The 14,076-nt window shown below is 30.1% G+C and overlaps 1 protein-coding gene across 50 annotated transcripts in view; it reads left to right on the forward strand.

The window, feature by feature from the left end:
• Window positions 1-11,934, forward strand: part of LOC139514426 (cilia- and flagella-associated protein 70-like) — a 37,270-nt gene extending 25,336 nt beyond the window's left edge. For 6 of the 50 annotated variants that reach the window (XM_071303642.1, XM_071303650.1, XM_071303646.1 and 3 more), the window contains 13 exons: window positions 208-341; window positions 912-1,027; window positions 1,286-1,447; window positions 1,972-2,145; window positions 2,520-2,552; window positions 3,149-3,178; window positions 4,264-4,284; window positions 7,247-7,434; window positions 8,308-8,460; window positions 9,105-9,266; window positions 10,537-10,626; window positions 10,986-11,135; window positions 11,670-11,934. In XM_071303642.1, the coding sequence (XP_071159743.1) occupies window positions 208-341; window positions 912-1,027; window positions 1,286-1,447; window positions 1,972-2,145; window positions 2,520-2,552; window positions 3,149-3,178; window positions 4,264-4,284; window positions 7,247-7,434; window positions 8,308-8,460; window positions 9,105-9,266; window positions 10,537-10,626; window positions 10,986-11,135; window positions 11,670-11,750 (1,494 nt within the window). In that variant the 3' untranslated portion in view covers window positions 11,751-11,934. Of the gene's footprint in view, window positions 1-207; window positions 342-911; window positions 1,028-1,285; window positions 1,448-1,971; window positions 2,146-2,519; window positions 2,553-3,148; window positions 3,179-3,570; window positions 3,601-4,263; window positions 4,285-7,246; window positions 7,435-8,307; window positions 8,461-9,104; window positions 9,267-10,536; window positions 10,627-10,985; window positions 11,136-11,669 lie in introns of all 50 variants that reach the window. The other 44 variants (XM_071303652.1, XM_071303665.1, XM_071303661.1 and 41 more) reach the window with 17 other exon arrangements.
• The last annotated feature ends 2,142 nt before the right edge of the window (window positions 11,935-14,076 follow it).

Here is a 14,076-nt window from a genome sequence, read left to right on the forward strand (position 1 = left end):
TAGCTTTTTATATGAGACAATGCTTGTGTATGTCAACCAGAATTTTTCGTGAACTAATTGATCGTCATACAAGTAGTTTGTAAAATTGATATATGATTTTATGCCAGTTGATTAAATAACTATTTTCTACTTTATGTATTAGAAATAATTTACTACTTTTACCAAAATGAAACAGAATTTTAAAAATTGAGTGATTTTTGTTTTTAGAGGATAGCTAGGAACAAGAATGACCCATCTCACTGGTTTGACTATGGAACTTTCTGTTTGTATATCAATGACATCACTAAAGCAGAGGAGTGCTTCAAGGAGTGTATAGCTATAGATCAGAAGCATTTACATGGGTAAGTTCTGGATATCAAAGGGAGACTATTGTGTGATTGCTATGAATAAACTCATCATAGATACCAGGATTGAAATTTTATATTTGCGCCAGACACATGTTTCGTCTATAAAAGACATCAGCGATAAAAAAATAAAAAGAAGGACTTGAAGATTAAAAAAAAAAAAAAACTCTGAAAAGTTTTGCCTATTACAGCTAATAGGGTAATCTATTACTGAGGTAGAAAAGCTTTAGTAGTTAAAAAATTCAAATTTTTTTAATTATCTCCCATGCTATACTAAACAAATATCTATATAAAGAGTATTTACAATAGGTATACTGTGGCATTAAGGGATAGTTATAATTTTTTGTACATTTATGACATCATGAGGGTGTTTAACTACAGATAAGAAACATTTGCATTGGTTAGTTCTGTATATCAAAGGGAGACTATTGTGTATTTGCTATGAATTATCTCCCATGCATTACTAAAAGCTACAGGAAAGTAGTTTTATTTATTTCTTGTATTATCGATGTTTTGACAAATTTACCATACTTTCCAATATAAATATCTTTCTTCTTCTTGTTTTAGGCTTTTGTTGTATGGTGTTGTATGTACCTTACAACAGAGACATGAAGCAGCAGAAACATTCTTTGAAGCAGCTACTTGTGTGGATCCAAAAAGTATTTTGGCGTGGACTATGTTAGGTAAGTCTACATATTGTCCATTCATTCTGGTAGTAGTTTAAAAAATATGTTTCATGTTGATGAGCTATATTTTGCTTTGTTGAATATCTTGTTTTCATCTTGTTTATATTTGCCATGTTTTAGAAATTCAAAGAATAAAGTATATAATATCCAAAGACTCACCAGATAGCATGACTTCATAAGACATCAGTATCAAAATTCTATACATGAATATTAAATCTTTTCAAAATATTTATTTAAGAACTATATATTTTTTAGGATTATTCTACGATGCTGTGAACAATGAGATAGGTGCTGAGATGGCGTATCTTGAGGCTAATAAACTGAACCAATCTAAAGCTGTAGCTATAGCTAGGGCCTCTAGAGAAGATGATCAGGCTAAAGAGAGGGAAGCTAGAGGTCAAGAGGCTGAGGAAAAAGGTAGACAAACTATACCTCCATTGAAATAGTGCATGTTTCATGTATCCAGAAAATGAAAATTGTCAATTTTCAGTCCATAAAATAATGTCAATTAATTAGATGTAATGCTTAAAATTACCGTTTTTGTGGTGTACCAACTTTTACATGTCAAATGGGTAATGAAAACCAGATATTTTCAAAACTTAAAAATGCATACTTTATAATGTTTATTTACATGCTCAACTAATTTAAGCTTGCATTCCAAGGTTATTTTCACACACTTAAAAAAATCTTTGAAAAAGGTGCATACTATTTCTCCTACTTGTTATTTTACATTGACAAAATTTCAATGCTCTGAGTATTGTGTAGTACTGCCCAGGAGGACTTAAAACTGAATACACATACAATTCAATATTAATAGTACTAGCCCAAATTATTACTTAATACAATAGCTTGATAATATGTGATTAAAGTAACTTACTTATATGATGAATGCAGTATGCTAAATGGGTTGAGGTATAATATGTTGAATTTATGATTAATAGGGGAAGCTGATGGTTCTCATGCTGGTGACCAGGGTGGCTTAGCACCCCCTCAACAACCTCACCCTGATATCAAGCAGCCATCACCCCCAGGCAGTGACAAACCACCAACTTCAGCTCGGTCTGGTGGTCAGAGATCTATGTCAGATAGAAGACAATCAGCCACACGTAGATCAGGTATGGAAGGTTATGATACCTTTTGAGCATGGAGCAAATTTAAATTTTCTGTGTCTAGGGAATATATATATATCTTTATATATCCTTATTTGTCCTGAAATTTAGATTGCTTGACCTGAAACTATATATTTGTTGCACTGTTTTATATATTTACTATTTTCCTTTCCTTTTTTTTATTTGAGTTTGAATTATTTACAGAGAGATTAAATAAAAGGGTAATGCATATCATATACCACACTCATCATTCCTTAAGAAATTTTCAAATCATTATAGGGTCAATTTTGTCCCAAATTGAAAAATTGTACCTCCTTCATAAAGTTTAATAGTCAGGTATACAAATTGGTTTTATTGAAATTGTATGTTTTTCATCTCAGAAGGAAGTCTAAAACTCCTACAACTACCATCAGGTAACCTATTAAGGGGAGTTGATACAGTTCAGGGGAGATAATTTTAAACACAAAATATAGAATTTTAATGAAAATCAGATGACCTGAATCTATCATAATTGTTGCATGCATGGCCCTGTGATTTGTATTCAATTAAGAAGCTGTTCGTCATTTTTAACTTTGAAAAGTGATTTTCCTACAACATATGAGGCAACAGTTGGAGAACACATTATCAGGAACATTTTTACAGTTTTTTTTTATAAAATAGTCCCAGCTTTGTAAAATTGTTTTATGAATTAATTTCAAAGATCTTTATAAAAATCAACTTGTATTAAAAGTACTTAGAAGATTGCAATACCAGACACTGATGTTTAAAGTTTTTTCAAGGATCTTATTTCAATTTACAACATATTTCTAATAATCAAATGACAGTAAAAAGTGAAACTTGAGTCAACTCCCCTTAGTACAAGTATTCTTTACACATATCCCTTACCTAACTATTTCATGGCACAAATTTCATGTCTTACTTACCTTTTTGGGATCTTTAACAATTTACCTGAAGAGATTTTTTAAACAGTGAAATACAATTTATGCAAATTATATGTATTTGATCTTAGATGATAGTTTACAAATGCGTCGATCATCAGGTAAACACTTTTTTTTCAATAATACACAAAACATTTTCCTCACTTTGTCTCCCTAATGACACATGTTTTTCCGGTTTTGTCACATTTTTTTTTATAATTATTAATCATAAAGTAACACTACTTAGAGAAGCTGGTATGGAGGTCAGAGAATTATATCATTTTATAGGACAATGGAATATAAGATTCTATTTTTTCAATTATAAACAATTGGAAAATTAGATTAAAATATGGGTAATGAGTTGGAGTTACAATGAAAGTTTTCCCATACCCACAGTATATCAAATTCCTGAATCAGAGTAGTTTTTGCACAATGTTCCTGCTTTGTGCACTGATTATATAAGTATAAAGTAGAGGTTTTAGAGTAGAAATGATCCAAACTTTGTTTTTATTAGATGGAAGTGACAAAATCCAATTGGAAGGAGGTAATAATGGTAGTTAGATATATGGTGGTCAGTTACATGTGTGACAACCCATGAACCTTTACACAGTGGTAGTCGATTACATGTGTGACAACCCACCTTATAACAAGCACCTGTTTCGCTTATAATCATTATTTAGTACTATACAATGATACAAGTTACCTCAATTGCTTTTGTATGTACCCACCACATTCTTGCTTTATCCAAAATAGTACAGTCATCAGAACTTTAACCACCTTCATCAAATAGTATAGTATTTCATATATTTATGAATAGTCTTAACGATTTTAGAAAACAAAAAATATATATCAAATACAGCATGTAAAATATTTTTACTGCTGTTTTGATAAAAAAATTAAGGAGTTTGCCCATCATTGAAGGAATTAAATGTTTTCCTGTAGTTTTGTAACATTCATTAGAAATCATTTGATGTCATAGATAAAAAATTATTTGTCTGACATGCGTCAATATTAAGTGCAAAATTTATATCAGTCATAGTAAAATCACAGAATCCAAAATTAGTTTATACTATAATGATGGTATGGATGCAAGCAGATAAGTTTAAGAAGGTGACAACTTTTATATCATGTGCTGTGGCAGGGGACATTAAAACAATATTCTTTTATTTATATTTTTAACATTTGAAAATATATTACTGTTTGACAGGAAACACAACAATATCTAAAGGTAATTTTCAATAAAATTAGTCATTTGATAAACTTACAAGCTAATACAAAGAATTTAAAAAAAAAATATTTTGAAATAGACATTATAACACTAATAATAATTTACAATTAAAAAATTATGTGGATGAACTAAATAGAATAAAAATCTAAACCAACCATGTAAACTGTTTGGTAACATTTAATGGTGGAAGCTTGTCTATGTTTTGCATGCTATTTATATGTGATATATTTTTTATCTTTTGGTTTTGGAATAAATATTTCAATAAACAAATTGCACTTAAATTTACTCTATATACTTAAAATTTCAATGAACTTTTTTTTTAAAATAACAATACATTTTTTTACATTCACCTTTTGTTTATACTCATGTTTAACACCTATTTCATGCTTATGAAATATATATGCCAAATTAAACAACATATATTTTATACATATTTATAACTTTTAAATATTTTAAATTTGCACATGTACAACCATTATAGAAATGGATGTAAGCAATTATAGACAACCATATTGTCTTTAACAATGAGAGAAACCCATAACCTTAGAGCTGGCTATAAAAAGCCCTACATGAAAAATATGAAACAATTCAATCAAGTAAACGTACTGCCTAATTTATAACAAAACAAATATGACAGACATGAATCAACAACAACCGCTGCACTTTAGGCTTCTGACTTGGGACAGGCACATACAAAATGTGACTGGATTAAACATGTTTGAAGGCGCCAACCCTGGGACAGTGGTAAAGACTACAACATAAGATTAAAGTATAAATATCAGTTGAAAAGGGATTACCGGTAACTTATCAGACCAATACAAAGCAGAAAATCTAACAAAAACACAGACTAGATGTGTATGCATATTTCATGTTCATTTCATCCGATCGATTAAAGAATTCACAGGTGTTGGCCATCAATGTCAGTCTACGAGGTATTATTTACCTTGTTATCCATCCTATCAGATTGCACATTTTTTACCTTTTTAGAGAACCTTTGAACATTTATGAGTTCTCCCAAGACATTAAAATACCAAAGATTAAATATTGTGTATAGATGTCACATTGAAAGATGTCAGCCAGATTAATAACTAATTATGAACCCGGTTTTAATCAAAACCCTTTTGAAGTGAGTTTTTCTTTTGGTTGGGCAGGTATTCTGTTTATGCAAGGCATATTTAGAATTTTCGGGTGCTTAAATAGATATATGTTCTCATATGAATTATTTTGCAAAGTAATACCAGAACAGTTTAGTCTGTGCAATTATAGGTGCACAGTTTAAACAAATGCATAGATATATTTTACATGAATATTTTGCTTGCTGTAACATATTACACTACCACTGTACTGTCATTCTCATTAACATGCATGTTTGTAATTACGTAGGTAGAACAGTGCTTTGGTTGTGAAATCATTTATTTATTTGCTTGGCACAGCATTTTTATTTAAAGTTTTAAAGTAAGATTTTGGTTTAAAATTAATTTTGCTTCTTGGCTCAGTTATATCAATATCTATTTATGTCTTTTAATTTAGGCATTTTTTTTCTATCTTGATGTAATAACCATGTCAAGAAAGAAAGCAACAAGTCATGCTTGACAGAATATTCAATATTTTTTATTGAATAATACTTTGCTAAATGTAGTAAGGTACAACTTTTTTTTGGTTGTCATTTACAATCAGTTTTTATAATGATTTCATTAACCAAAGTACTACCAGTCTTAATTGGCTTATACTCCAGTTACAATTAGAAAAGGTTTAGATCATGCCATTGAATTTACAATCGTTCACTTCTCACATAAAGCAGTCATTTCAGCCAGTATCACACTATAAACTACAAAGCACATCAATGTGTACTGAGCTTGTGGTCAAACCTTTGAAGTAGATTTTTGTGCTCAGACTCCAATCTAAACCAATTAAAATACTAGATATAGTGTTCAAAGCACATACTTTGTACTCTGCATACTGTGTAAAGTTTTATGACTGTAAGCCATGTTGTTATACAATTAGTGCTAGTATAAATATCTTCATGCATTTAGTGAAGGGCTAAAAACTTACAAATATTAAAGACATTCCTCAAATTCAACAGTAGGTAAATATAATTACACCAAGCCATTCTTTCACTTTGGATTCAGCAAAAATTGAAGACTGATGCAATTTTGAATTGAAAAAGAAATAAGAAAAACGACTTTCAAATTTTTTATCCAATTAATTCTAAAATATAAAGCAAAAATTGACTGATATATGTCACTACATCTGTTCTTCAGATGAGTATTCCAAAACAGCTCATCTGTTATTTAGAAAAAAGATTGAAAAATTCTTTTGCCAAACATATTGGTTGAAAGTGAATTTCCACCACTTGCAGTTTTCCAAAAGTTATGATTAACGTATGTTTTGACTGTGTTATATGTATGCATGATAATAGGTCATTTATTTTTTTTGAATTGATAGATATAGATAGTTTATTGACGATAATTCATTTGCCTATCCCATAAATAATGGATAATAAACCATCTCACTGTCCCATAAAGGATGGATAATAAAACATTTGACTGTCACAAGAAATAAAAGTTTTGTACTAAAGATACAAGAGGAGCAAAGTGAAATTTGATACAATTTGTGTTGTCCAAGTATTATACATACACTAAGAGCTAGATGAAAAACTTATTGGAATATTATATGTGAGCTAGTGAAATGATAAACAAAATAAACCTTTATTTCAAAGTCATCATGACAAGACTTCATGTAATTTTTATTTTTTATTTTTCAGTTACTCTAAAAGAGTTATACATATATAGAGTAATATTAGTTCATTACATATTTCTTCACTTTAAAAGAAAAAAGGTGTATAATCAAGTTTTTGATGACTTTGAAATCAATATGCATGTTTTTAGCTATATATGTATATATGTTTCACTAACTGGGTGATGGTCATGCTTTTCACATTGCTTTGTCTCACACTTGGCAGCAAGCAGAATAAAAAGTGACAGCAGTATGTCTCGTCCAGGTAGCCACCATAAAGTCGGCAGTCAGAGAGGATCACCTCAACCACATGAGGAGACAGAGGAACAACCCCCCAGGGAACCAACACCTGTTCCAGCCTGTAGCATTTATATGCATGCTATTGAATGGCTTTTGGAGGTCAAGGCTATTCCTGTAAGTTTTATTAAAAATTTATCATTGTGTAATAAATACTAGACACAGATTACCTGTAGAAAAATTATGCAAAATACTGAGCCTAAATTAACTGTTTATTTATCTTTTGCTATGAAATTTTACCCCAAAACTAAATGCTCAAAAATAGATATTGTTTTCTTTGATAAATACACCAGCCTCAATAGCAGGTTTTCAGTTGTCAAGCTAGTTTTTAGGCAAGTCGAAAGATTTCATTTTATTATGTTTACTCAAACAATTTAGCATTATGTTGTCAACTTCAGTACAAACTTTGAAATAAGAGTCATTACATGGACATATTTGTAATCAAAATTAATGTATTTTGTATTTCTTTAAAAAAAAGTTTCATGAAGAAGTAAGAAACCATTCACATCTCATACAGTTGATGTTGTAAATGTTTTATTCCCTTTCACTTTTATGGTTACTTATCAGATCACATGAATATATACCAAAATCACTCTTTAGTTGAGATGCATTTACCCGCTTTTCAGTTTATATGCATTAAAATTTTACTTTTTACAGAAACTTGATTTTAATAATAGAAGAAAATCTCAATTCTGTTTATGTATATATTTTTGTTTACTGTAAATTGCTTAAAGCAGAAGCAAATATCATTCCATAATTTTCCTTCATTGTACAAATGCTTTTGAAATAGTTTTCTTTAACACACATTGGAAAACACAGCACATCAGTGCTTTATACAAATATTTAACTTAAATAGTTATAACAAAAATAAAAAGTTACTTATATTCTATAATACTATAATAGATGATCAATGGTGTTCATAGTAGTATTCTGAAGCATTATTTTTTTTACAATAATTTAATAATAAAACTTTTCCATGAAATAATACAGTTCACAGAAAGAGCTTTGGCCCATGAGCTGTTAAGTCCAGTGGGCGGACCAACTTCTATGTACCACATTGCATTTGCTAGACTTAAGTTACAGAAGAAAGAAACTACTGATGCGGAGGAAAGCCTGAATGAAGCATTACAATTTGATTACCAGGTTAGTAATGAATATTTAAACATATTTCATGCACACACATTATATAATATAACCTTACTAAACTAAAGAAAGTCACTGACTTATAACCTTACTAAACTAAAGAAAGTCACTGACTTTCGATCTATACAATCAGATTTAAGAATATGACATTACAATTCACTGAAGATTAAAGAAGTAAAAACAGATCTAAATTCTGGAATCTTACAAAAAACAGTAAACATGATGCACAGGAATGAAGAAGGTGGAACAAAATTAATATCTTGAATTTTACATTATTAAAACTGTGTAGGCATGGCACAAGCTCCTTACCAGAATTGCTGGTAAGGTTTTTTCCACAGCCTTACAGGTTGACATTCACACTATGCATGTTATAATATTAAGTTTCAACTTAATCTTTTATTGATTTAACTATTATTCCCATTTCTTGTCTTGTTTCTCTAATTTCCAGACATGAAAGCAGAAAGAGATTGAATTTTGTTGCTGTGTTGAAGGTCCAATTGTGTCTTTGGGCGTTTTTTTGCTTTATGATCAGATTTTTTGTCTCTTTGACACTTTACCGTTTCAATCCTCAATTTGATGGTATTTAATTGTATGAAAAAAAAAGAGATATGATGGATAATAAATTGTATTTTTATTTATCATAGAACCCTGATGCTTGGGCACTGATGGGACATGTGAAGTATATGATAGGCGACACAGAGAATGCCAAAGATTGTTATGAGAGAACCATATCATTTCTCCATGATGCCTCAGAAATGCATTCTATATATCTTAGACTAGCTTCTATTTATCTTCAAGATCAAAGGGTAGGTTTTTTATCAATTTTAAATTGTCCTATTATAAAAGAATGAAAAAAAGCACATGTTTTGGAATTAAAAGTTAACTCATCACTATATCAACCAATCAAATATTAATAATTAGCTTCAAATAGTGAACAATACTTTTATAGATTGTTTTAATAAAAACAAAGTTTTTATGATTCTTGAACATCAATATTTTCGAAGTAATCAATGACTAGCAATTAAAATATAATCACTGATTTTAAATTTGGGTTCCTGTTGAAATTTAGATGCAGAACATCAAATTAAATATCAAATAATCATGACCATTATTGAATAAAATCTTTGAAACTAATTTATGATATAACACTTGTTTAATTATGATATTAGAATAAGGATTGAAAAGAGCGGCATATGTCATAATATCAATTTGTCGATATTATTTCAGTCTAAAAATATTGCATCAATTAATTATTATCAAGACAGTTTTGAAATGTTTTGTTTTCCCATGATTAAGATCCAGTATTTAAGGTAAAATTAGTTGTTTGTACAAAATTAGCTCAATGAATCATTAAAAATGTAAGATCAGGAATTTCCAAGGGGGGTTATTTGGACTCACAAACTTGACTTTAACAGTCACAACTCGAACAAAACGTTGACTTTAACAGTGCTTATTTGTTTTCAAGGGGTCGTCCGAACCCCCCTGGCTACAGATATGAAGATCATATTTTTAAAACTGAGAATAATAATGAAGCTATTTGCTATCTTGCAAGGCCCTTCAGTAATTTCAAACTTCCATTTCTTCACCTTATTTCACTTAGACATTTCACTTTCTTTAACTGAGACAAATGTGATTTAGTACATTCAGAGTTTCATTTGTAAGATTGATTACTCTGTGTATCAGCACCAGTTTGTTTTATTTCATTACTCTAAATTTGATCATAAATCCTCATTACCTTTGTCTAAACTAGGTTACTTTACAATAGATCCTTGTTAAAATAAACAGGTCAGCACTTTTCTACTAGAATGAAGTTCATTAAGACTTGAAGAGAACAAAATTGAAACTGTCACCTCAAGTTACAGAATTTTTCATCTCCAGTATTCTTAAATTAAGCATTCTTTAATTTTCTTTCAACATACCATTTGATTTATAATGAAATAATTATTACTACTTTTTTTAGGATGATTCATAGGTAGGTTTAAAGAGTTGACATATCTCCAGACTATACATTTATGAAAAAAGTTAAACTTTGATTTATCACTAAATTAATTTCATTTACATTTATTTTGTTTGTAGTTCCAAGATGCAAAGAATGTATTTTTAATGGCCTGTAAGAAGTCAGCATCCTGTGTGTCATGGTTAGGTGTTGGTATAGCATGTTATAGGGTAAGTTATCCTGTGTGTCATGGTTAGGTGTTGGAATATGTGTCATGGTTAGGTGTTAGTATAGCATGTTGTAGGATAAGCTTTAGTGTAAAATTTGTGATTTGAGAGTGTTACGTTATAGAAAAGTTTTGTATCTATTTTATAGTTATACCATATTGAACCTTTTAAGGTTACAAATTTCAATTTAAATAATTTGCTGTATCAGAGTAAAGGAATTGTAGATCATTTCATTTTATTAATTCAGAAAATATCTGATTGAGTACATTCTTATAGAATAGTTAGGGTGTTATATATTTTTTTATGCATATTGCAATCCCTTACTACATTGCTGATATTGATTGTACTCTAATCTGTTTCAGTTGAATGAACTAGGAGAAGCTGAAGATGCTTTGTCTGAAGCCAACATACTGAACAATGCGGATCCTGAAGTATGGGCCTATTTGTCACTTGTCTGTCTGAAAACTGGTAGACAATTAGAGGCTGAACAGGCATATAAATATGCTATCAAGGTATTTTTACAATATTTTGATATTTTTTTTTATGTTCAAACCAATACTTTCCTTATCAACTAAATTCTAATAACATGGAAAATTGATTTTGTTTTATATGAATTATTGACAGTGTTAAGTTAGTTCAATTGAGACCTGTAGTAAAACTTGATCTTATAGACCTTCAATATAAAATTCTGTTTTTATTAGTAAAGCAGGTGAGCCATTTCAGAGTTTGTACTTTTTTTAAGTTTGCTAATAAGTTTAATGAAATATGTGTTTAATATTTGGCATTATTTATAATTGTCAGTGTATTTTAAAAGAAAAATAAGATTGGTCTACACCAATTTAAAATACATAAAAGTTCTTATATAACACTGCTATAATAGGTCATAATAATAAACAATGACACCTTAATGAAGTAAAAAATATTTATTTTGGTGAGGAAAAATAAAAGTGCATTGTACATGAACTTATTGCTTATTGTCACATGATGTAAAAAACCAACAAGCAATTAATGCTTAGTTTTTAATTAACCATTACTGTTTTTTGTAGCTTAATTTACAAGACACTGATTTGTTGAATGAGATACAGAGTGTACAACAACAAGTTGGCTTTGGGAATCCAGAATTCTAGACTTATTACCTGACTAGAAGACAGTTCCAATCTTAGAATTCTAAATGAACTTTTTGAATAAATGACAAATCTGTGATAAACTTATGTGAAATTTTATTTATGAAGTCTTAAAAAAATCTACTATTTATAATCGTTTGTAAAGTCTAAAAAAGAATTAAATAAATTGTTGTATTTATGAAGATTATGAAGTTTGTTTGTATTAGTTTTTAATTGAGCATGCATTATAAGTTATTTTTGCCACTTTCAAAGTAAAATATTTTTCATTATTCCTGATTGCTTTTTTATCTCCAAGACACTCATTCCATGACCTTGGGCTTCTTCTGGTAATAATAACTGGCTGCTAAAATAAAGCCAAAAGTTCTGTAAGTGGCATTTAACAATAGCATATCAATATTCCTGACTGCTTTCAAAAACTATCCCAAAGACTCTCATTCCAGGAACCCTTGCTTTCTTCATCAATTATGATTGACTGCCAATATATAGACAATAGTGTTGTAAGTGGCCTTAAACACTTCACAAAAAACCCCAATGCTTAGAATATAACTTTCATGATGTCACATACCACACAATTTGGCATGCATCCATATGTTAAACTTCACAGAGTACTAGTGTTTCTGGTTGAGAAAATATGCCTTTTGTCTTATTAACACTGTCAAAAGAATGATAACACAAGAAATTCAGAGACTTAAAGGCCCTCATTGATCTGTTAACCCAACACAATCTTTATGTGTTTGTCCCAATTCAAGAGCATGTAATCTGGTTGTATTTGGTGGATAGCTCTCTCATTTGCAATCAAACAGTATCTCATTATTAACTCACCTGACCTGAAGGGCCAGTATGAGACATTCTCATCACGTTGTTACCTTTGCCTAACTTTTAGAAAAATCTTCCTCTCTGTAACTACATGGTTAATGACAACCCAAATTTAGCCACCAGCATTCTTTGAGTCTGTTGTTTAAAATGCTGGACAACCAAAAAAAAAAAGCCACCATGGCTAAAAAGTATAAAAGGGTAAAATGCAGTAATCTTTTAATATCTTGAAAATGGTTGAAGAATTGAAAATCTTTTTTTCAGCCAAATTTGAATTTTAAGTTCTTAAATTCAATATCTGTGCAATATTTTTGTGAAATTTCATGGATCTGGGTTGACACTATAAGATGGTTTTAATTAACAAATATAGGACTGTCCTTCTATAAAGATTTGATTGAAAAAAGGATTTTTATTCTTCATCATTCCATTATGGCAGAACACAATTTCAATTTGTATGCAATCTTTCTATAAGTTGTCCATAAGTTGTCATGGATTGGACCGAAAACTATTTGAGTAGTGGATAACATTAAATAAGGACTGTCTTTTAGAATTAAAAAAAACCCGATTTTTTCCTGCTTTTTTCAAGACTTTTGAAATTTGAAAAAAAACACATATATGTACAGGCCCTACTATATGCAAACAACTCCTCAAACTTTTCCCCCCATTATTATCCCTGAAACCTGCACACACACATTGAAGTCGTGCACCTGCTAATATGGATTTCTATTGTCCACCCTTTTTCAGGTGTTAGAACTAAATAAAGGCAACAGCAGTATACCAGTATCCAAAAGGCATAAATCGATTGAGAGAAAAGAAATCTGCCTATCTGGGTTACAAACAAAACCCATCAACTATAAGAGGAAAATAAATGTCAAACATACATAGAAACGAATTATTTGAGATCAACTGCCTATCCTGACTTGGTACAGGACATTTGATAAAAAAAAAAATGGTATGTTAAACCTGGTTTTATGGGTAGCAAAACCTATCGCTTATATGACAATGTTGTAAAGTAAACTAACTATAATTATCAACCAAATATTCTACAGACAGATGGTAGGGACATAATTTGTAAATTCAAACACTATCATCTCACAGTTCTCTCACGGACCCTCTACTGTAAGCAATAGGTGAACTTATTTGGTAAATGACTATACGGTTTATATGTCTGTCTATTAAGGATCATTTGACCATGACCTCATTTTTATGTTTCATTCGAACGTTCAAGGCCGAATCTAAACATTGACGAAATTTTGTATGAATTTATTCGTCAATGTTTAGGTTCAGCACTGTAGGCCGAGTGACTTAGAAGTTCACTGATCAATAGCATGTCAACGCTGATGTTTTAGTTCGTGCTGAAAGTGGTGTTCAATAGCAGCTTAACAGCAATCAATCAATATTCGATTTCAGGTGTGAGGTGCTGGTTCAGATCCCTATACAATAGATCAGCTATATTTAATGAATGGAAATATATATTGTTAAGTGTACAATCATGTCCGTCTGGTGGTGTTGTCTG

The sequence above is a fragment of the Mytilus edulis genome, chromosome 3 (assembly GCF_963676685.1).
Source record: "Mytilus edulis chromosome 3, xbMytEdul2.2, whole genome shotgun sequence".
In the NCBI taxonomy this organism is placed as follows: Eukaryota; Metazoa; Mollusca; class Bivalvia; order Mytilida; family Mytilidae; genus Mytilus; species Mytilus edulis.